A 24,720-nucleotide genomic window follows, 5' to 3' on the forward strand; every position below is an offset into this window, starting at 1 on the left:
CATGCAAAGTGCTTTGCTACATGTGTATTTAGGGTTATTTTTATAACTTTTCAAATAACTTTTCTTTTATGCAATTTTATGTCATGCACAGTTCATTGGGTTTTTCCGCTTAGTATAGCTAATCACATTCTGCTCTTCAAAATTGATGTAATTTATCACGTATTATACAACAGAAACTGTCATTTGTTGCATTCTTTAAAATAACGAGTGATATTTGTAAAAAATGAAAAACACATTTCAACAGAACTTATTTTGACCACAAGAAATGAAATTAACTACCTCTGTCCAGAACTCAGGAGTGCGTAAGTGAGTATTGTTTTACGCCGCTTATAGCAATATTCCAGCAATATCACGGCGGGGGGACACCAGAAATAGGGTTCACACATAGCACCCATGTGGGGAACCCAACCCTGGCCTTCGGCTTGACCACTAGGGTACTCCACCGCCCTTTGAATTCGGGAGACAAATGAAGCGGTCATAAAATATTTTCTTCTACGCATGTAACCTTCTTTACAAACATTTTTCCATCGTCAGTTTTATCACTTCAGCTGTCTCGATTGTAAAAGCATATGTCCATTCTGCATATTTGTTACCATGCGTTTGAAATGGAATATATTGTTTTCCAAATTATCATTTGAGAAGAGTCTTTATGTTCAATTACACAAAAGGCCACTATGCTTGTCGTAAGAGGCGACTAACGGGATCGGGTGGTCAGGCTCGCTGACTTGGTTGACACGTGTCATCGGTTCCCAATTGCACAGATCGATGCTCATGCTTTTGATCACTGGATTGTCTGGTCCAGACTCGATTATTTACAGACCGCCGCCATATAGCTGGAATATCGCTGAGTGCGGCGTAAAACTTAACTCACTCACTCACTCAATTACATCTGGCTGTATGTTCACACTGAGCGCAGTACCTCAAGAAAAATTATGTTTTGACAGTTGAACGATCCGAGCATTATCTGTCGTCAACAGCAAGCTGGCTTATCTCCGCTCAACAATCACGCAGGAAAGTAAAAGCTCGCAATGCATGAAAACTTCGAGTCGACGGTGTCAATAGAAATAGTTGCCTGTGACAAAATATTCCCCGATATGGTTCTGCTTGACTGAATATGGTAGGTAATCTACCTACAATTCCAAATAATATAGAATGAACATAATATTTATTTTACTGAAAGCATTTATTTGTCGTTATTTTTTAGAAACATTAAAATATATTATTCAGCCATGTAATGTTCATTTACAGGTGCCCGCCTCCAGTCAGATACTGTTTACTGGTATGAGAAGATTTTTTAAATGACCTGTGCTGTTCTAACCTGTCTGTTTTCTTTCAGATTTTTGTCAGATCTACACTACAGTGCTGACCCATCCAAAAATGTGCAGATAATCATTTTGTTCACAGTTGTTACAAAATATGAGAATAGCTGGGTAAGGCTGGAAAACCATTTTGAATCATTTATAGAATAAGCTTTTTGTTAATGTTCGTTCAGTCTTTTCATCTGTTCAAGTATAAAGTTGCTTGATATGATTCTCTCTTGATAAGAGCCTGGATTCATAGGCTTCTTAATCAGTCTTTTATAATTATGCAGTTTACATTTTCTTAATTCAACGTTTGTGTGTTCAATAGCTACTGCCGCTCTCCCACTTACTTCTTTGTTAATTAGATGTAAGAAAATATTTTTCCTGATAATATTATTTAAAATATGAATTCCAAGTAACAAAACATTAACTGCTAGGGGTACACTATTTTAGTATTTTACACTATTGACTCTGTGATAACAGTAAAGTAGAGGTCGTTTTCGACTTTTGAATTTTCACTATCTTAGGAATTGTGTCAAGCACTATGTCTGACAATAGCTGTATGAATGATTTTCTGGTGAATTTCAACATACCTGTAGAACTTCGATGTGATGAATTATTGTTACTCCTGCTGGTATAATATGGAAGTCTAATGGAAACGAGTGTAGCCAATATATGGCGATAATGAATTGGCCTTTTTCTGAATGCCATAGGTATATACTTACCTTATTATCTGTGTTAAACCTCTAACGAATAACTCACCCTTTAGCAAACTTTATCCTGAAGCAATATTTCACAGGGCGTTTTTCGTGTTGTTTTGTTACAGAGACGCTGATTGGTTTACGTTTTCTAAACGTACTGCGCATGCCTAGTTCATATTAGCGGAAGTTACAGGAGGTATCGAGGACCGCGGGAACGATAAGTCGTCTTAAACCATGCAAAGAGACGACGGTGGTGCAGCTGCTATGCCAGACGGTTCACCGCCGCCCGATGACGAACAAGATGAACACGAAAGAAGGATCATTAGACGTCGATATCGACAGCTTATTGACGAAATACAAGGTCGATAGATCTATAGCCATTTTGAAGGGGGATTCCCCGTACTATTTTTTATTTTCAACAAATGATTTTTCATGTCGGAAACTAGTTTCATATATTTGTGTTTGCAGCAATTATGTGTTATAAATAAGACAACAGTGATGTTGCTTTGGTAAGAGTTCCTCCCGTACCCCCGTACCTCCATCCCAAATAATACCATGCCGTCATATGATTCCGTACTTACGTTTCCGTGGTATTTTCTAATGACATAATTTCTCACGAGCCGCTAACCAAATCGCGCCACCTATCGATTGTTTACGTTCATCAGTCGATCGGCACGGCTCTGAGCAAAAAATGTTCAGACTTTCATCAATGTGCGTACGTACAGTCATCTACTATTAAAAACTAATGTAACTTTATGTCTAGCACGTAATGCACTTTTTGTGCGATCTTTACAAACATTTTCTATAAACTTATTCAGCTTCAAAGTTTTCCAAACATCGTCTGCAAGCTGATGTCATCAATAAAAACAATCACGTGACCTAAGGGGGGAATCCCAGGTCTATTTTTTAAACTATGGAAGCCCGATAGCATCATCTCTTAAGTTGTATTTTCACTTTTCATTTCACGTATCCCGTTGATCAACTCTACATATATTTTATGAACTGGAAATTTATGCTGAAGAAATGTGACTATTGTGTTAATTCTACAAAATCGTTTACTGTATTACAATTTATCAACTTCGTTATTACTGTAAACCTACATTGACACTCACGGATTGGCTGTTGACAACGTGTGAGATTGTGATGTGTGCTGTGCACCCGTAATTTGATCTGTAGGAAATACCTCGGAAACATGACGTCACCAGATTTTGTGCACAATTCCCACCTGTCGTCCGATACGGACAACAATGAACTTCAGAATGACAAAAGTGTTTTATTGACATTAAATGATACAAAGGTATGTCGTCTAACACTATGTTGTGTTTAGATGACTTGGCAATATGAGCGATTGATTCATAGTCGTAAATGTCTTAATACCACGGAAACTCATGACGCGAGGGTATTTATAAACATACTAAAATTATTAACATAACTTAACAACAATTACTAGACAACTCACAAAATGACTAAAAGTCCAAAATTTAAGTTAGGGTTAGGTTTAGAGTTAGGTTTTGGGTTGGGGGAACGGAAGGAACTCTTTCCGTTGCTTTTAAAAAACTAGTAGCCCAATAGACTTAAGATACCTTAAAGCCTAGAGCCTTTATTATTATCAACACTAGTATTCTGAAAGACGTATGTATGTGTATACGATTTTTGGTACTTTCAACTTACGGGGATAGAAGTAGACCAGACATTTTGTGAGTTCCATCCAGAAAAAATATTGCATGTGTAAATATATCTCACAAAGAGAATCTAAGCACAGGTGTGTGGAACATATTCTGTGAATCAAACACGTCAACTTCCATATTTTAGGTCGAGATGATTACATTTACACATCATTGTTAGGGTTATGTAACATTTTTACAAGGAAATTTATACCAGAAATTTATATCTCAGAGAAATGTGGGGAACAAAACCTTGTCAGGAAAAGGTTCTCTAATGAAAAAAATATCTTTGGAATTATTCCCCTGAAAAATATTTCAAAGGAACATATTCACTACATCAAGAGACACTCTGATAATAATGGACAACTGACTGACTGAGTTTGGCTTTACTCCGCTTTTAGCAATATTCCAGCAACATCACGGCGGGGGACACCAGAAATGGGCTTCACACATTATACCCATGTGGGGATTCGAACCCGGGTCTTCGGCGTGACAAGCTTATGCTTTAACCACTAGACTACCCCACCGCCCCTAATAATGGACAACACCCAGCATGCTACTGGCCCACAAGATACCATTGTAACATACAAACAGGGGCTATCAGGAAGTAGCATTCTTCAATATGAAGAGCAGTTGTCCCAGTCCATATCCGAAATTATCTCGGTTACTTTTATGCCTATTACCATGACCAATTCTAAAAAAGTCACCATAACCCAGTTAAGTTCCTCTTTGAGTGGCATTTTAGCAGTTGGGAAGTAAAATGTAGAACAAACTTTATGATAACAACTTCTTTTATTTGTGAGTGTGACGTTTCGATACAGATTCTTGTACTGTTGTCATTCTGTGTGCTGGTACAATTTTACAATTGTCATGCTTGACAACGGTACAAGAATCTATATCGAAACGTCGCACTCACAAATAAAAGAAGTTGTTATCATAAAGTTTGTTCTATATTAACCCAGTTACAGTCAAATGGCATGCATACAAATATGCATGATGAACGTCAAAACCCAGTGTCACAACAATGGATTTATTATGCTTTCTTTTTTTATCGAATGAATTCAATAATGAATTCTGTGATTAATGCATAAATGTACAACATCTGTCTTATTATTGTATTAACTTGTGTATCCTTGTGTGAGCTTATAGTGCTTGCAAATATATTAGTTTGCATTGTGAAATAAGATGAAGTACATGACCAGTTTTTACATCTATTTTGATTCAAATTCTTCCAAAACAAGTATTAAATTATAACACTCATTAGTCCCACTCTGTGTTGTTCTTTTGCATTGTGGACCTAAAAAATGAGCACATGGCCACTATTATTATTTTTGTGGAATTATTATCAGATTCTTCAGGGATTATATTCTTAATCTTCCATGTGTGAATTTTTTGGGTGACAGATCTAACAACGAGGTTGTGTTGTGCAAGGTTATCTAAGCACTAAGACATAACACAAGTACCATTCCCTATGTTGGACGTTCGGCAGTCATAACTCTAAGTTTGTTTTTACAATGGAACCAAGGTAGATAAAGCACAAATGCCTAACAGATTACCTCTGTTTCCAGTCAATAAAGAGGAGCTGGCTAATCCTTCATCCGACTCCCTCAACAACAAGCTCAAAGAGGCCGATGAACTCTACAAGCCTGGTAAGTTATCTCCCTTTGCTTGGTACAAACTGATGCCCTGACATTTGTCATTTCATAAAGCTGTGTAAGCAATTACGTATGTTTACAAAGGCATCAGCAAGTACTTTCAACTTATGAATCTTGAAAGGAAATGCAGTAATAATGAAAGTGGACCTCCCTTGTCTGCAACTTAGCCGCTGTCCGAAGCCCATGTCAAGTAACATTCTGTCTGGTCTAGTAAGCTTAGCTAATAATCATCCATATGACTCTTTACTCCAATGAAAGTGATGCTTAAACCCACAATAAGGCAAATGGCCTTAAAGATGTATGGCAAAGACTGTACCCACTACCCCTTACAGGGGTGGAAATAACCCATTGCCCGACGTCCGAGTCCAGTGTTTTTTTCTGGCGGGCAAGCAAATTCGTATATCACACTGTACCGGCGTCCAGTTGACTTTCCAATGTTAATCATGTTGTTTATTTTAAAAATCAACAAAACGGCTGGTATAGTGGAAAAATTATCAGGGCAAGTGATTTCACATGTGCCACTGTACCGGAGTACACTAGCAATTTTAAAGTTATTTCCACCCCTGCCTTATATCCTTTTATGTGTTTGTGTGAATCTGTAGGAGTGAAGGGGGTTAAACCAATCATTTGGGGCCATGGTGCCAGATTTGGTCCCAGTATACATTGCAGTTTTCGGGTTGGCGTCTTGTTTGCTGGTGGTAGGGTAGCCTAGTGGTTAAAGCTTTGCTCATCGCACTGAAGACCCAGGTTTGCTTCCCCACATAGGTGTGGTCCAATGTGTGAAATCCCACCTTCAATTTTTTGTGGCCTCCTCAAGTAATAGTGATAGTTTTATAATTTAAAAAAATTGTTAGTGTGTATTTGAGGTGTGTGAAAATATGACATATGGTATTGCTGGAATATTGCTGAAAGTGGCATATAACTAATCTCACTCACCCAGTGTAGGTTTCAAAATTGACATGTCATTCACTATGAGCCAAAGTGTGCTTCTTTAACATGTTTTTGTCAGTAGCCTAATGTATAGTTTAGGATTAGGGGCTTTTGAGCATCATCTGCTACAGGAGCCCATCTCAAAGACTCCCTTTAATTCAAACTCTGCCTTGCTTGCCTGGTTTAACAGCCTATCAATGACGAGCAATATTTTTCAGGATTGGATTTTTCATTGTAACAGTGGGGTAGCAGGGTAGCCTATAGCCTACAGTGTTTGTTCATCACGCCGAAGGCCCAGGTTCAATTCCCCACATGGGTATAATGTGTGAAGCCCCTTTCTGGTGTCCCCTGCGATGATATTGCTGGAATATTGCTAAAAGCGGTGTAAAACCGTGCTCACTCATTCACTCTTCATTGTCACAATGTTGGTATATTCTGAAGTATTTTATCAAATTGGGAAATTTTAACTGTCATTTGCCACCGATTTGGGGCCCTAGGAACATCATTTTAGCAAGTTAAGACAAATCACAATGGCTGTGCCAAAGAGGTTATAAGTCTTCTAGCCCAAACATGACTCTTGGAACATTTTCATCAGGTTTTAGTGTTGTAATATCATTACCAGAAGCTAAGCATGCTATAATATTTCAAACTATCAGCTAAATTCAAAGACTGCTTAAGTGAGTGAGTGAGTCTAGTTTTACGCCACACTCAGCGATAGACCAGCTAAATGGTGGCGGTCTGTAAATACTCGAGTCTGGACCAGACAATCCAGTGATCAACAACATGAGCATCGATCTGACAATTGGGATACAATGACATGTGTCAACCAAGTCAGGCTGTTGGACATGCACCTTGTCAATGCACCTTGTCCTGTACATGTATCATTTTGAACAGTATTTCCATGTGTAAACCGTATTCCTTGGGGAGTAAATTGCTTCTTTAATGCTGGCATTAGCTACATTTGTCACAGTACAAGTTCAGGTCTCGGGTGGTCTAAGGTTTAGCAACTGTTTATTCTTGTATCTTTATAACTATTTACTGTATTGATCCAGTATTACAATACATAACATTGACATGAATTTTACACTATGCATAGTTGCATTGCAGTCTAAGTAAACTTAGGCTCAGTATTATTTGTTACACTGCTATACTGAGTCTAACAAAACCTAGTAGACGGTCGTGTCAGCTAACCTTTGAGTGACCTATGACTGTCCAATCTAACTGAAGACGGCCGAACAGATTTAACCAATCAGACGACTACTTGTTAGGGTTCGACGGGACTTTAAAAAACGGTTTTGGGATTTTCTCTCCCTGGTCGCTGACACTGATCTATCAACAAACGAAAATCCGCATAAAACACAGATACTTGACCTGCAGTATATATGCTTATAGGTTTCTAATGACATGGTTGCTATTTGTTTATATTTTCGCAAGATGACTTGAATATTGACAGAAATGGTATTTTCAGCGACTGTTTCCTCATTGTGTGCATCACTCGGAAGCAATCGTGCAGATAATAGCATCGGAATCGTTCGAGTTTTTTAAGTAAAGCTTCAAACGGTATATGCGAATGTTACCTTACGCGATTTGGTAAGCTGTGTTCTGATTGGTCAGTCCAAAAGGTTAGCTCACGCAACCTTCTATGAGGTTTTGTTAGACTCAGTGTAGCAGTGGAACGGATAATACTGAGCCTAAGTTTACCACGTAGACTGAGTGGCATTGAAATCAGATCCCGAACTGAATTTACACGTGGCAATACATCAAATATAAAGTGTAAATATCGCAGCAGTTGTATCTATAGTCACGGATTTACCAGGCTAGAAATCTTTAAAGGCACCAGGGTTTTACAGGACGTGTGATTCCTGTGTATTGGAAACAGGAATTTGATGATATACCCCCAAACTAAAATCATGTGTGTCCATGTGGATGCAATATAATTTTCTTCTGGGAAAGAACTTTATGAATTTGTAATGATATCGCATACTAAAATATAAACATTCTGTTTACAATCATTATTCTAATGATGTGGAAACTAACACATATTATAGCATAATCATTATCAAATGGGAAGCATTCATGATCACTGATTTCATGCAAATTGATGGACTCCCAATTTTCGAAATGGACTCTCAACAAAATATGTCCCCAGGACTCCCAGTTTTGAAGAGCTATGTAAAACCCTGAAAGGCACTATGTCACATCACACTTCTCACAAATAATGCATTTCTCTCAATAACGCTATCAACGCTCAGGGTAGCTACGTTAAAATATATTCCCCCAAAAAATTACTTATTTAGATTACAGAATTAAATTAATAAGTTAGAGTGTATTAATGCAACATTGCATTAAATTCACTCTCACACCCTTTACCAGCTGGACATTCTTCAAAGCGAACCCCTTAGAGTTATGTGCCTTGGAGCGTTCTTTACGAATATCCTTCGTGATTGAAACCAGTTTGGCAAACACTGACAACACCACAGTTTTCGATGTACAGAGCAAATGTTTAAATTCCATGTATGGCAAGTGTTTTCTGTTTGGAAGCTGTTTGCCTCGAAGTTTCAATTATTAAGTTTGACAAGTCGTAAGGGATAATATGTCTTTTATTGCATCAATAGGAAGCTAAAGTGAGTGCATATGCCCCAATATTATAATATAGGCCAAAATATTGTTGAAAATGTGTGACATTGTGCCTTTAATCCTGTAATAAATTCAATTGACAATTGATGCAATAAATGATACAAAGTGCATCGACTGCGATGCAGAAGATGTTGTTATTTCATAATTTTTCATCTTTTAATGAGGCAAACATGATATGTTTCACAAATTAATAAAATATTTATTAAAAATATTGACTAGTGATTACTTTGTTTAATATCAAGAAATTAAAATGTCAAGTATGTCATGTAATTGCTTCGACTGTAACACTTTATTATCTTTTGTAAAGCTAAAAAGCAATACGTTGTGACAATGAAACTTATAGCCTAATGACAATATTGTAGGAGGCCTTGGCAAAATGACACGTTATGTTTCTGCGTGTGTTGCACATATTCAATGTTGCATGTCACATTGATTAATAACATGATCCAAGGAGAGAACTATCTTTTGAAGAATGTTTTTAAATATTCAATTTTATCCATGAATAATGAATTGAATTCTTGAAGGTATAAGGTTTGATTCACGGAACATATGAGTAAGTCGTTACAGGACCAGTGATGTGTGTGGTTTGTTTCAGTTAAGAAGGCCCGAGAGGCCGCCCTGGACTCCAGTGTCCTGGTGATGATCGCCAACATCGGCAGGTTAAAGGCCCAGGCTCTCACTACAGAGTTTGTCAAGTTCCAGGCTACGGAGTTTGCAGAGAAGTTGGTAGGTTGGAGATTGTTCTGTTATGTTTGCTGGGGTTGGATTGGTTGGCTGGTTGGTAACTTTTTGGTTGGGGTTGGCTGGTTGGTTGGTTGACATCTCTTATTTAAAAGCTGTTTCTAGAGGGTTGGTTTGGGTTGGTGTTTAACGCCACACTCTGCAATATTCCAGCTATATGGCAGATAATATATATAATCAAGTCTGGACCAGACAATCTGGTGATCAACAGCATGAACATCGCACTACACAAGTGGGATTAAAATATTGGGAAGTTGCAAGCAAGCAGGTGACAGTGGTTAAGGCAGAAGGAGACAAGAATTGCAGGGTTGCACCCTGAACGGGAGTCTAGAGGCGCCCCCCCCCCCTTCAAGGATCCTTGCTGGAAATATCCAGTGATCAGCATCGATTTACACAATTACAATGACACGTGTCAACCAAGTCAGTGAGCCTCACCACCCGCCTCTTACGAAAAGATTACTGTACTGTAACATTAATAGTTACTTGAATTATGGACCTTTGTTTTCTTGTCATGTCAAGAATTTGGTACAGGGAATATTGCATATTGCATCCATTCGGTATATTTGCACATACTGGATGCACATTTCTGCGTTACGTAGGACCCTGGAACAGATTCTCATTCCAAAGTGTGGTTGCGTAGCCCTGCTGGTTGGCAGAGAATTTAATGTGTAGAAATTACAGCTGAGCAGGGACATGTCAGCAACTCAATTGGTACGAGTTGTATATAACTGTTAACCATGAAATTGACAGACTCTGCATACAAGTCCTTTCGGTTTTTGCTTTGTTTTTCTTATCGAAATAGGCTCTTTTTTCAGAAACTTGGTTGAAATAACTTTTAACATATTTAAAGTATGAATGAAGTGGTGTCTTAGTGTGATTCCTTAATTGTGTTTTATCTAGAAAGAGATTAGAGTCAGTACTTTCATTGATACAGACATCAACCTTGCTGTTGCCATGGTTATATGTAGTTGTTTGCTTCTATAATTCAGATAACATTCGTGAGTGGTCAGCAGTTGCAGGATGGACAGAGGATATCCCACAATGGCTGGGACCGACTCGGACAGGCAGTCCAGCCTTGCTTCAGAAGAGTTCCACCTTTCCATTTTATGTAGGTACTACTGCTTCTGGACAACAGACCCATGAAGGTTACAATTTGTCTTCAGCAACCTATTCTTGTCACAAGAGGCGACGAACTGGCTTGGTAGACGTGTCGTGGTATCACAATGACATAGATTGGTGCTCATGCTTTTGATCACTGGATTGTCTGTTCCAGACTCGATTATTTACAGACCGCTGCCATATAGCTGGAATATTGCTGAGTGCAGCGTAAAACAACAACCAAATATGTCATTGTATCCCATTTGCATCAATCGATGCTCATACTGTTGATCACTGAATTGTCAAGTGTGAGTGAGTGAGTTTAGTTTTACGCCGCATTCAGCAATATTCCAGCTATATGTCAGTGATTCGATTATTTACAGATACCGTCATAGAACTTGAATATTACCGAGTGTGGCATTAAACTTTATCCTGCTGAATTAATTTATGAATATAGCAACAACCCAGCCCAACCAACTCACTGGACAATTTGAATTTGATGTGTCATCCACACGTATATGCTTGATTCATCACATGTATGGACAGTTATTTTCAAAGAAACAGTGGTAATCATAGTGATATATAGAGAATCTCAACTGAGTGTCTTTTGATATCAAATATATCACCACGAGTTGATAAAGTTACAAATTTCCAAGGTTTGCTGAGGGTATTCTTACTGTTATCAACAAATGTTGATATATTTGATATCAGAAGACATGAGGGTGACATTCTATTTCACATCACAAAGTACTCTTCATTAGTTTTCGATGACTGACTGAGTTTGGTTTTACGCCGCTTTTAGCAATATTCCAGCAACATCACGGCTGGGGACACCAGAAATGGGCTTCACACTGTACCCATGTGGGGATTCGAACCGGGTCTTCGGCGTGACGAGCCAACGCTTTAACCACTAGGCTACCCCACCGCCCCTTTTCGATGAAAAATTGACATCTCTGACCATGTACTGCCATTAGACTTGCAGTGCAGCAATGTCATAGCATTGTGACATCATCAGGTTTTTGACGTCATAGCATTGTCAGGGCATTGCATAAAATCTACTGTCAAAACCATATCTTCTTGGATCTCACACAAGCAATATCTGCTGTGGAAAACAGTTTGGGATGATAAATGCTTGTTGATATTTTTTTTATTATCCATGACATGTCAGTTTTAGCTTTACCCATTGTACTGGAAGCCTATGGTATATATGTTTGTAACTGAAGAGTCTGGTTGTGGCTTCACTTCATCTACTGTAATCGTAGTTATTTTCGCTTGGGATTAATTTTCACGCTTTTAGCGAAAAAGATTATTAAGCCAATAATTTTCAAGCGAAATATTCATGGTGAAGTCATGCAAATACTCAAAAAGATTGTTGGACCAATAACAACATCAAAGCAAATACTCAAGTAGGAACAACATGCAATTTGTTTATTCTCTCAGATAACAACATCAAAGCAAATACTCAAGTAGGAACAACATGCAATTTGTTTATTCTCTCAGATAACAACATCAAAGCAATTATTCCCGGTCCATGTTTACAAATTACGAGATCAAACAATGTCAAGAAGTCCACAGATGTTAAGCCTACGGTAATTCCTCAACACAATGTACTTATTTCACAGCAATCACTTACATACTGCGTCTACTCACATCTCGAAATGAAGTGTAGTTGACAGTAAATGGATACGTATACATATTTTGTTTCGCCAAAAGTCATAATTAGTGTAGCTGGACGATCACATGTTGACAACAAACGCGATTCAATTATGGCAGCTAGCTTTGATCATTGCATGTCTGTCGGTTGTGAAAACGTTGTGATGGATACCATCACTCAGGTGTTTGAAATGCGCGAAAAAACAACTGCGTGAACAGGCCTTTTGTGAACTCTCCGCGAAAATTGCACCCCACGAAAATATATACGATTACAGTATTCCCAATGTTTGGGAAAAAACTCCACATAGCGATACCATGGTTTCTGAATACACTATGCCTTTTAGAAAGTGGTCTAATGTAACATACTTTTGAACTGGAGGGGCGGTGGGGTAGCCTACTGGTTAAAGTGTTCACGCTGAAAACCTGGGTTCGATTCCCCACGTGGGTACAATTTGTGAAGCCCATTTCTGGTGTCCCCTGACGCGATATTGCTTCAATATTGCCAAAAGCAGCCTAAAATCAAACTCACTTTTGCACTGGAAACCATTCCCTACCACAGTTACAACAAATGATAATAATATTTCTGTTCTATTTTTAGGCACGGATCATTTGAACCGGGAGAGATCCACCCTAAAACAAAAGATGGTCGAAGAAAGGTCAAAGAAAAAGATGATATCGTTGGTCAAGCAACAATACCCAGACAGGTAAATCACTTCCCTTGTTTTCAAAACAATACTCAGGGCAATTCAATTTAGTGTGATTACTGTGAATTATCCAGTGTGAGTATTATCATGGCATTGAAGTGCTCATCAGTTTCGTGTGCTGTATCGATCAGCTAAAGTCCTTTACATTTACTTGTTGCCTTCTTAACTTCAGCAACATAGGATGTTGAAAAGGTACAGCATGACAATAAAAGTATTTGAATAATGTTTCAACTGACATTGCTTTCCCAGCTGTGATTTGTGCTGTACAGAGTTACTTCCCTTTCTTCTTGGTTAAAACTTGGATTTTTATGCATCCATTTTCCCATCATACTTATCACTTATTTGAGATTTCTCGATATGAGATGGTATACAGAGGTCTAACTAAACTGCATACAGTGTTTTATCAAACTAAGTAACCAAAGTAGTGAGTGAGTGAGTTAAAGTGTACAGTCACATCGGCAGTATTTCAGCCATATCGGGATTAAAAAGAGTTATATATATATTCATGATAAATACAGTTAAATTGTAAAAACCTGTCGACAGTAAAAACGACTAGAATATCACAGAAACAAGAATTAAAACTAGCATCTATCTCTAAAATTTGATATATGAGAGAGAATATGAACAAAACGAAAGTAGTGTATCACAATACAAACTGTATTGTACCCATGTTATCAGGATACGTATCATATCACACCCTCACTGTATCGTTACACCCTACCTTTTGTGTGTTTTCAGTTACAAGACTTCAGTGATTCTGACAAGAACGAAGCAACTACAGCAGAGGTGGAGAAAATCCACAACTTATTGATACAGCAATATGACTTACAAAACAGTGAGTATGATACAGTAATCAGCGACTTGTCAATAAAGACCAGTTGTCATGTCACAGTTTGATCAAAATGTCCATGACACCTAAATCCTGTGTTTGCATGTAGGTTGAGAAAAATTAGATATTAAAAATTCCACTGATAGTCTTTACGACTGGAGGACAGTTGGCTGTGGTGTCGGTTCCTGAAATGTTGGACCTTCACTTCAGTTTTGGTCTATCTGCTATTTTTTCTGTAGATTTTTACCCTTACATTTGTGGGACAGTAGTTTAGCATTTCTGGTTTCCCCAGCCACAATATTGCTGGAATAATACTAGAAGCACCTTAAAATCATTCTTCCTCACACAGCTTACATGTGACCGTGCTGAATTGATTAAACTAAAACATTGTGTGTTTTTGACTTAAGACAATTTGCCAGGCCACAGACTGTGATTGAAACCTCTTTTTGACAGCCTATTCCCAGACTGCAACATCACGTTTGTATTGTGATGACTTGTTAGTACTGTTATCTTGAATCTTCCTGTTGATGATGGATAGTTAACTCATCCCAATCTCAATCTGTGTTCACTCGAGTCTGTACAGTAGTGTCTGCTTTTACAGATAACCCACTGTGTTACTTTGAGTTTGTCGTCAACCCAGAGTCGTTTGGTCAAACAGTGGAAAATATGTTCTACACATCCTTCCTAGTCCGAGTGAGTATGTTTATTTTTCCTTATCCTGACTCATGCTAAATGCTTGTCTCCTTCTTCTTGCGAATGATAGTGAAACACTTGAAATCCCTTGAAGTTCCCTTCTAATTTTGATGTAAATGTCCAAAATAGAAAAGGATATGTGTCGTATAGGGACCCAGGTGCTCTCACAACCGTCCTCAAGGGCAAAGAAGGAGAGAGTGACAAGACATGGCTGGTCATGTGACAAAAAGGGCGCCAAAGGAGGTAAGGGAGGCTACTCGTGGGTGAGTGATGATTTTACGTCCGCTTTTTAGAAGGGAACTCCAAAGGATTTCAAGTGTTCCACTATCATTCGCAAGAAGAAGGAGACGAGCATTTAGCATGAGTCAGGATAAGTATAAAATATTAATTTTAGTCAGAAAATTACATTGTTATCCATGATAGCGTGAAATATGGTCGAGATTTTCTCTGTTGGACTTCACTGGATGATGAGAAGAGGTTTTTTTTGAAAATCAATAGAGGGATGGTGTTTTACATATGTCATACATATGTTGATTGGGTTCGTAAACCTTTAAAACAGTTCTTTACCCATTGAACTGAAATACTGTACATTGTCATGACATATACCTTGAGCATTTCTGCTCAGCATGTTCCGGTTATTCCGGTTATTCAACTAATTATTGACTAGAATAGGTCTTCAGCAACACATGCTTGTCAAAAGGTGACCATGCTTGTCGTAAGAGGTGACTAACGGGATTGGGTGGTCAGACTCGCTGACTTGGTTGACACGTGTCATCGGTTACCAATTGTGCAGATCGATGCTCATGCTAGTGATCACTGGATTGTCTGGTGCAGACTCGATTATTTACAGACCGTCGTCATATAGCTGTAATATTGCTGAGTGCGGCGTAAAACTAAACTCACTCACTCACTCACTCACTCAACTAATTATTGTGCTCATTAGCTCCAAGCATGGTGTTGTCGTTGGTGGATGTCAGTCGTGGTTATTACATTTGGGGGCGGTGGGGTAGCCTAGTGGTTAAAGCGTTGGCTCGTCACGCTGAAAACCCGGGTTCGAATCCCCACATGGGTACAATGTGTGAAGCCCATTTCTGGCGTCCCCCGCCGTGATGTTGCTGGAATATTGCTAAAAGCGGCGTAACCCCAAACTCAGTCAGTCAGTATTACATTTTGTCTGTCAACAGGACGGTTACGCTGAGATCTTTCTTGATGATGATAAGCTGCCTGTGATACGTGAGTATGATTTAAAACATATACTTGTGTGATGCTCATAAAGACAAGGGAATATCCATGATCTAGTGCTAATCCTATATATATTTTATGTGCCTTGGTCAGGATAATTCAGAGCTACAGATAACATTTTGGGTCATTGAGTTATGTTCATCTCAATTGGGTATCCTAATTTTTCTTTGAGTTACCAAATAAATTGTACTCACCTCACTCAAACTCAATTGGGTATTTTGCCATTTTCCATTAAATTAGAAAATATAGTAAAGTTTAAATGTTAATGTTTGTTATTTATATTTGATCTGTAAAGAGAAACGATAAGAAAGACTGCAAGTTGTCAAGTTCATGTCCTGAAATAGAACGTCTCAGTATACTTCAGTTATATTATCTATCCACTGGTACGCAAGCTAAGATTTGACATTTTTGTGTGTACGCATGTAATATGACATTTATTGAGTATTTACAAAAATTCAAGCATACTTGTACGCAATAGAGTGAATAGAAATTGAGTTTTCACGTAAATATTGGCGTAATTTACGCAGATACGCAGCTTATCTGTACCTCTGATAATTGTGATTGCATCAGTTCATTTCGTTGATGGAAGACCAACCACATCATGCATTTCACAAAACATAAAGAAAGATGAATAAAAAACATACTGCATAAACAAATGTTTTGCAGATCATAAATGGCAGTGATTAGTCCTGATGTCAGTAAATATTTAGTTTTAAGTTCATAAAAATTTCCCCATGTTACACCCATGAAGATCCAGGTTAGAATTGATCTTCAGTAACCCATGCTTGTGTAAGAGGCAACTAACGGGATCGGGTGGTCAGGTTCGCTGACTTGGTTGACACATGTCATCGGTTCCCAATTGCTTAGATCGATGCTCATGCTGTTGATCACTAGGTTGTCTGGTCTAGACTCGATTATTTACAGACTGCAGTCATATAGCTGGAATATACTGCTGAGTGTGGCATAAAACTAAACTTACTCACTCAATCTTCCATGTTACACATGCATCTTTCATTTGCCCTCAATGCAGACATTGTTCAAATTCCTCTGAATTATGTTTTTCTTAAACTTGTTCTATCATAATTTGATAAATGATAAGGAGAAAAGGAAGTTCCATCATTGCCAAGTGGTGTATAAATGACAATTCAGTTGGTCATGTCAAGGACGAAGGAGCCATGGTTTAAGTTTAAGCCTGTGTGTTGTGTTGACAGAGCCCGTTGGGGAAGGTGATGTCCAGTCTGGGGCCAGTCCCAGGAGACAGCAAGTGGTCATATCAATGACACCACAGAACTTCAGGGTAAGTTCTACACATTCCCACCATCGCAGTCATAAGATGGAGAGTGAGGAGCAGCTGAAGCATGTTATCTGATTTTGGTCTCGGTAACCATGGTAACAAATGTAAAATGCTTGAATGGAAACAAACGGGAAAAACCAAATGGATGTCTATGATTTAATTCTTAATTTTATTAATTTCTTTTCCCAAACAAAAAGTACACATTGGTAGAGAGGGGTTCACATTGTACACTCTTTATCACAGGATTTTGAGTGCCATGATAAAGGGAAAAATACCTACATCATTGATAAAGGCATTTGTATTGTGTATCACTTCTAAATGTTCAAAGAATCCCTGATCATTTTACTCAGCTGACATACATATTGTCTGTAGTGACATTTCACTCACTCACTCACTCACACACACACACTCACTCACTCACTCACTCACTCTGACAGCTATGTCCCATTCCTTCCAGGACATCTGCAAGACATTTAGAATCGAAGCCCCCTTGATACCAACCCGACCCATGTCCCACCCACTGCTCGCAGAGAGGGGCACTTCCAAAGGAAAAGGGAAAGGCAAGAATAGAAGCAAATAGAGTTTTATTTATGGTGAGTTTTCTTTCTGTGACCTGTGAAAACATTTTCAACAACACACGTTTACAGTTTTCCCAGAAATTATTGAGACAATTTGTGTTTCCTAATACTGATGATTTTATAATAGGTGTTACATTATGTAATAAGGTACTCAATATGGGAGGCAACTCTTGTAGGCTTAAGAATGATTCGAGAGTTACCTCCCCTGGTGTAGCAGACAGCTTCCTTTGTTGACATGGCAGATTTGACAGCAGAAGAGAAAACGCTGGTTCTACATGATGTTGAAGGGGTGTGACTAATGCAAAAGAGTTAGCAGGTAGACATTACATTCCTCTGTCTACAGTATACAGAACTTTGAAGAATATTGTCAAGAATTTGGATTGAGCATAAGACAGGGGTAGGGAGGCCAAGGAGGTTCAGTACTATGGATCGCCGGCGTTTTGGTCAGATTGTGAGCAGTGGAAAATTGAAAAGCTTGAGAATATCAGAAATGAGATGATTAATAGAGGAAGTCCTAAGGTATGTAATGGAAGGCAAGAATTACAAAGGCTTAACTGGGTGAAAACGCACAGAATTCCCATTGATGAAAGATGCCCCAAAAGAAAGACGTTTAAAGTGGTGCAGGGCTCGTGAAAACCAAGACTGGGATAATGTTTTACTCAATAAGTGAGTGGGATATCATCACGTGGAATGATGCCGTTGTGTATTTCCACTGGAAATTTGACCAAGTAACGATATGTTGACATCTTAAATGATCACCTCCTTCCAACTGCCCGAACACTGTATGAAGATAATTGGATTTTCCAGCATGATAACGACCCAAAACACACTGTGGGCTACACAAAACGGTGGTTGTTGGACGACAATGTTCAAGTCGTAGACTGGCCCAGCTACAGCCCTGATCTTAACCCTATTGAGAATGTGTGGGGACTAATGAAGGACAGAATAAACCAAAAAGGACTTACTGATATTGATTTTTCTATATTGAGGATATGAAGGAAGCAGTGGTCGAATATTGGAGACACTGTCACACGATTTCCTACGAACTTTGATCAGTAGTGTACCAAGGCACATTCAGTCGTGTATTGGTCTCACAGTGTACTGAAAAGACACTTAGACTGTAAGAGAATCATATCTCAATAAGTTAAACCTCTATAGTTTATATGCATGTATTAGACATTTGCCGAAACAACTTTCTCAATAATTCCTGGGAATACTATACACATGGTATAATATCCTAAGTCTCATTCCTCATGCTTATCTTAGAGTCCACACATTGGTAGCCTAATTGTCTAAGTCACTGCACCCGTGAAGATCCGGGTTAGAATTGGTCAACAGTAACCCATGCTTGTGGTAAGAGGCATCTAACAGGATGGTCAGGCTTGCTGACTTAGTAGACACATGTCGTTGTATCACATTTGTGTAGATTGGTGCTTATGCTGTTGATCACTGTATTGTCTGGTCCGGACCTGATTATTTACAGACCACTGCCATATAGCTGGAATATTGCTGAGTGTTGGGTAAAACAACAAACCAAACCAAACCACTGCATACGCTGTGCAGAGTTGTCTCCCTTGGGCTTCCCACCAACCTTCGGTGATGGATCAAGTCAGGTGATACACACCAGAGACCTGCATGACTTCATGCTTTCAACCTATGTTAAGCTGATGTTATGTTAAATACCTGGAATACTGTTAGAAGCATTGATAAACCACTCACTAACTTATTTAGGAAAAAAAAAAAATATGTCCGTTTCCGGTAACCCGACCGACCCTATCCTAACCCACCCGACCCTAAATCCTTTTTTAACCAAGTCAAAATCATGACTGGAGTGCATTTCAACTCTTCATTTTCATCCAAATTGAGTATGATATTTTCATGTTTTTCAGTGTACTTAGGGCTAATATGGATTGCATTGAATTGGCATAATGGGCTCTCACTGACAAAACTTGCAAATAAATAACATAAATAATGATCTGATATAGAAATCTATCAATGTTTCATCACCAGACATTGTCACATCATGATATGGTATCCTTGAAGACATTCTCAGGTGCCCCCCTAAAAAAAAAAGAAGATAAAACCAACCCACCTACCTAGCATGTAATAGGAAACGGACATATATTTTTTTTTGGCCTTAAAAGGAGGTTAAATTGAATGGCATATTCAGGCTTGAGGCATGACTGTTCATGTGTCATTTTACCTCGAAGCAGTGATCAGAATGAAGCCTGCAATTCAAGAGGTCATTGTCATTTGCCTAACAATAAGAGTTAAGTATTCTGGAAGTCCCAGGTTCAAATACTTACAGGAACGAACTTTAACAAACTCTCTTAATTTCGAACTCTTATGTGAGACACATTTACATAAAGGTTATGAACCATATAAAATCAGGTTGAAATGTGTCTACAATGCAGGAGTTATCTTCTGTTAAAAACTACACTACATGCCATTTATAGCAAACTTTCTTATTACAAATGGACGGTTATCTCCCATTTGACAGACACCCAATTATCAGACACTGAATTAGAAGGTTAATTAGGGTAACACCTATGGGTAAAATGGAACAGTCCACTGTGTAGTGAGTAGAGCAGGGTGAGCCTGAAACAGGTTCGTCACTGAGAAGTTTGATTGTGGGTAAATAGAACCTTGTTGTGATTAAATGATTTCTCTTCTCAAAATTGATTTTACTATCAATTACTCTCAAATATAAAAACAGGTATGTCACTGAGAGGTTTGATTGTGTTTATCACATTTGTCTGTATTTGATTTATATGATACAACAGTGTCGCAATTTCTAATAGCTAAGCTAATGTTTTCAATATGATGATGCCGACTCCCGTTAGACTAGAAGGTTAAACCAAAATGTTTATGAAAATAAATAACCTGTTAATAAATAAACTGTTTTATATTGTAGCAATAATAATTCAAATTACTGTCTTTTCATCCATCTTTCAAAATAAATAATATAGCTTCAGTTTGTTCCTGTGTTTTTATTTGGACTATTCCATTATAATTGCAGGTAGTAACAGGTAGTTGATAATCTGTTCACTGAACCGTAAATGTTGTTGTTTTAAGGTGTCTGCGAACTGGCTGTCTGCGTAATGGGAGGACACCGAATGGACGGATATAACAAACTGTTTTTTTTCGCTGTATATTGTAGTCAAAATAATGAACTAGGAACTTTTTAATTCAAATTGGGACTTTTCATTAATCTTGTTGAAGGTTTGGGGCCAGATACCACGGAATACCGCACATTTGATCGTGCTGGGCTGATTCTTGTGAATCGTCTAAACCTACAGCCCCTAAGATCCCAGGCTCATTTTCCTCTGGGTTTTTTTTCACTCCAAGCCATTCTTATCCCTGTATAAAGTGCACTCTGTAACTGTGCTTTTGTTTCATTTCAGCATCTTTTGTTACTCTATCCGTCATGTGCCATAACAAATGAATGGAGGCAGCTCAGCCCTGCAGACAGAGCCAGCCAATCGCTATGCAGCTAACATCATCCAATCACAGTGCAGCTTACAGATTGACTGTTGAATGTGGGTCTTCGTCTCCATGTTTTATGACTGAACAGTGCAATTGTGTTTTAGATTTAGAATGGAGTAGCCATTCTCAAAGTCTGTGATCTCGTGTTTGCTGTACAGAGTACAGTAGATGAACTCAAACTGTGCCTCGTGGTTTGATTTTATCTCGAATGTGACTTTTATGTGTTCATTGACTGCGGGTATGGATGAGAGATGTATTCAAGAGGTTACAATGTGTCACTCCTGGTGCTTTGTTTAATAATGAGACGGGTGGAAATAACCCATTGCCCAACGCCCAAGTCCAGTGTTTTTTTCTGTCGGGCAAGCAAATTTGTATATCACACTGTACCGGTGTCCAGTTGATATTCCAATGTTAATTATGTTGTTTATTTAAAAAATCAACAAGAAAATGGTCGATATAGTGGAAAAATTATCAGGGCAAGTGATTTTACATGTGCCACTGTTACCGGAGTACACTTGCAATTTTAAAGTTATTTCCACCCCTGTGAGAACGGGTGTAGGGGTACTTGCGGCCCTATCCACAAAGCATTCTTAGCATTACAGGGCGGTGGGGTAAGCTAGTAGTTTAAGCATTCACTCGTCACGCCGAAGACCCGGGTTCATTTCTCCACATAGGTACAATGTGTGAAGCCCATTTCTGGTGTCCTATGCCGTGATATTGCTGGAATATTGCTAAAAGCAGTGTAAAACTAAACTCAATCGTAGCATTACATTATTCATAAGCCAATGATATAGCACAGAGTAACGTTATTGTTACAAACACTTTGTGGATTGGGACCCTGTAGAGTAGGGCTGCACCGTATCAACTGTTAGGCAGTTATAATACGTATATCAGATAAAGACTAATGAATATGAATATCTGTTCACCAATACAATATAGTCAGTAGTTGAGGTGTTATTTATTATATTCCGGAAACAATAACAAAATAAATTATTTGACCATGTGGACATCACAACCATGTCACTTACATTACTTACTTTGATTGACAGGACCAAAAGGGTCCTTAGTAAAATTGTTTTCTTTGTTGTTTAACCCAGCTCTTAGCCATCTTCCAGGTATATGATGGCAGTCTGTAAATAGTTGAGTCTGGACCAGACAGTCCATGAGCATTTATCCACACAATTTGGATGTGATGATATGCATCATCTAAGTCAGTTAATGATTTCAATTCATGAAGGGATAAGATGAATAAATCGTACCTTACTGTACAGTTTAAAGTAGCAATAGGATATGGAATATGTTATAAACCTCAAAAATATTTTTAATATCTGTTGTGGTTGTCCTAAAAAAGTTGAATATTTTAGAGAGGCATTATGAAACTGTCGAAACATAAACTGGGTTGACTAATGAATTTCAACTCCTTCATTCGTTCAGCATGGTCAGTGTGGAGTTTTTTCAATATACCATTACAGATGCTAGTATCAAGCAAGTTGCACATAATTATATAGCTAAGTTTACATATGTTAAGGGGGTGGTACTGGTAAGGTAGCCAAGTGGTTGAACCATGGATTTTCACACCAAGGACTGAGGTTGGGTTCCCCACATGGATACAACGTATGAAGCCCATCTCTGGTGTCCACGGACACGATGTTGCTGGAATGTTACTTATAGTGGCATAAAACCTTAGACTCACTCATATTTAAAGAAAAATAGCGAAAAGAAGGATGCCAGATGGTTGTGTGATCATGAGTTTGAATCCCAGTTATGTTACGAGGTTTGTCACCACCATTATTGTGGTCCAGGGTCTCACCAAAGCGGTGAACTCCTGAGATCAGCATGACTTGGGCTTTCCTACGACATCAAACTGACAAACCCATGTGTAACAGGAATACTTTTTGAAACAGGGTTAAACCCAACCCACATACTCCAAGATGAATTGAGACATGGTGATATAGCTTACATATTATAAAGGACTGTTCTATTGACTAGAGCATTCATTTGTACTGCAACTAGCCAGGTTCAATTCACAACATGGGTTCAATATCCAGTTTGACCTGTCCAAGGTATATACTGTTAGATCCATTTTACTTCTTGCAAATCCATATTTTGGATTATTGATTGACCAACACATTTAATGTAGAGTGTGTTTGAATATATTATATATACTGTAACCATAGTTACTGGTATTGGTCTTGAAATTCTGATTATCGGTGCCCTCATCACAGAGTGCTTTTATGTAATGCTTCATTGATCACTGTCCTCTTTAATGAATTTTACCATTGTTACATTGGTCTGGTTAAATATTTCACCATGTTCATTATATACAAGTTAAGATGAAGGTACTATGGGACTCACCGTGTCCATTATATACAAGTTGAGATGAAGGTACTATGGGACTCACCATGTGCTGTTTTTGGTTAAGTCAATTACTGGTAATATTAGGAAGAGTATTATTTTAGAAATTTAGTCCTGCCTTACATCTGATTTGCATTGGTCTGCTTTGTACCTTAAATACATTTTCAAGTTCATGTTTGTGAAATGCTTCCTGAAGATATTGGGTGATAAGAATTTTAAGCAGTTACGGAAAAAGTATCCAGCGCAATCAGAGTGGGTAGTCTATGAGTAGGTCTATCCCAATTAGGATCCAAACATCAACTAGGATCCAGTCCTCAAGATCTGGATGGCAGGTAGGATCCGGCCCACAGTTAGGATCCAGCCCTCAGTTAGGTTCCAGCCCTCAGGATCTGGACGGCAGTTGGGACCCAGTTGTCAATAAAGATCTGGGTGCTCATTACTTTCACCACATTGATGGTAGCAGAGAGATGGAAAGAATGAGTGGAAAGAAAGAAAGATTTGATGATTACAACGAAGGGCCGACTCAAGCTTATTTCCTGATATCCCCTGCTGCAATATTGCTGAAATACTGCTAAAAGCTTAGTGAACCTTTCAGTGTGATATAGAACTGTCCCCAAATATACATACCATGCTATACTAAAATATGGTTCAAAACATATGTAGCAGCTTGCTCCACTTTGTGATGGATTGTTTCGGGTTTTAGTCACAATCTGGAGAAAGCCTTTAATATAACAATACTGCAATTTGTTAATAAGTATAGTAGGCAGCTGTGAGAATGGTCACTAGTCTGCAGTGCCTGTGTGATGGAGAGATCAGTTGATCTTGATGTACATAGTTTGTTAAATTATCTGATGTAATGTGTTCTAAAGTCTCATTGTAATCAGATCTTTTACTCCTTGAAGAGGGTGGTGGGAAAGATGACAGTATTGGCTCATCACACCGAAGTGGGGTTCAATTTCTTGTGTCCCTGCCGTGGTATTGCTAGAATATTCCAAAACGTGGCGTAAAAGCATATTCACTCGCTCGCTCACTCCTTGAAGATAGAACTTTCTAATTAGTGTAAACATTTCCGAATCCTTGGTATAAGTAAGAGCAGAATTCAGACCAACATATCTGGTTTTGTGTCTCAACCAAGTTAAGAAACAACCAGTTCCCAATG

General features: G+C 38.4%; 1 protein-coding gene and 1 long non-coding RNA gene across 2 annotated transcripts; both read left to right on the top strand.

Moving 5' to 3' along the window:
• The first annotated feature begins 2,173 nt into the window (after positions 1–2,173).
• Positions 2,174–21,611, top strand: LOC124292021 (EP300-interacting inhibitor of differentiation 3-like). The gene is made up of 11 exons (XM_046729093.1): positions 2,174–2,363; positions 5,235–5,315; positions 9,484–9,614; positions 10,619–10,737; positions 12,979–13,084; positions 13,823–13,919; positions 14,515–14,606; positions 15,791–15,839; positions 17,060–17,145; positions 17,600–17,735; positions 21,125–21,611. The coding sequence occupies exons 1-10, from the start codon at positions 2,237–2,239 to the stop codon at positions 17,720–17,722; spliced, it is 1,011 nt and encodes a 336-aa protein (XP_046585049.1). The 5' UTR covers positions 2,174–2,236; the 3' UTR covers positions 17,723–17,735; positions 21,125–21,611.
• Positions 21,612–21,646: 35 nt separating this feature from the next.
• Positions 21,647–24,179, top strand: LOC124292023. The gene is made up of 2 exons (XR_006902343.1): positions 21,647–23,545; positions 23,592–24,179. It is a non-coding gene; the product is annotated as an uncharacterized LOC124292023 (long non-coding RNA).
• The last annotated feature ends 541 nt before the right edge of the window (positions 24,180–24,720 follow it).

The sequence above is a fragment of the Haliotis rubra genome, unplaced genomic scaffold, assembly GCF_003918875.1.
Source record: "Haliotis rubra isolate DU_JTF1 unplaced genomic scaffold, ASM391887v1 Scf505, whole genome shotgun sequence".
Classification (NCBI taxonomy): domain Eukaryota; kingdom Metazoa; phylum Mollusca; class Gastropoda; order Lepetellida; family Haliotidae; genus Haliotis; species Haliotis rubra.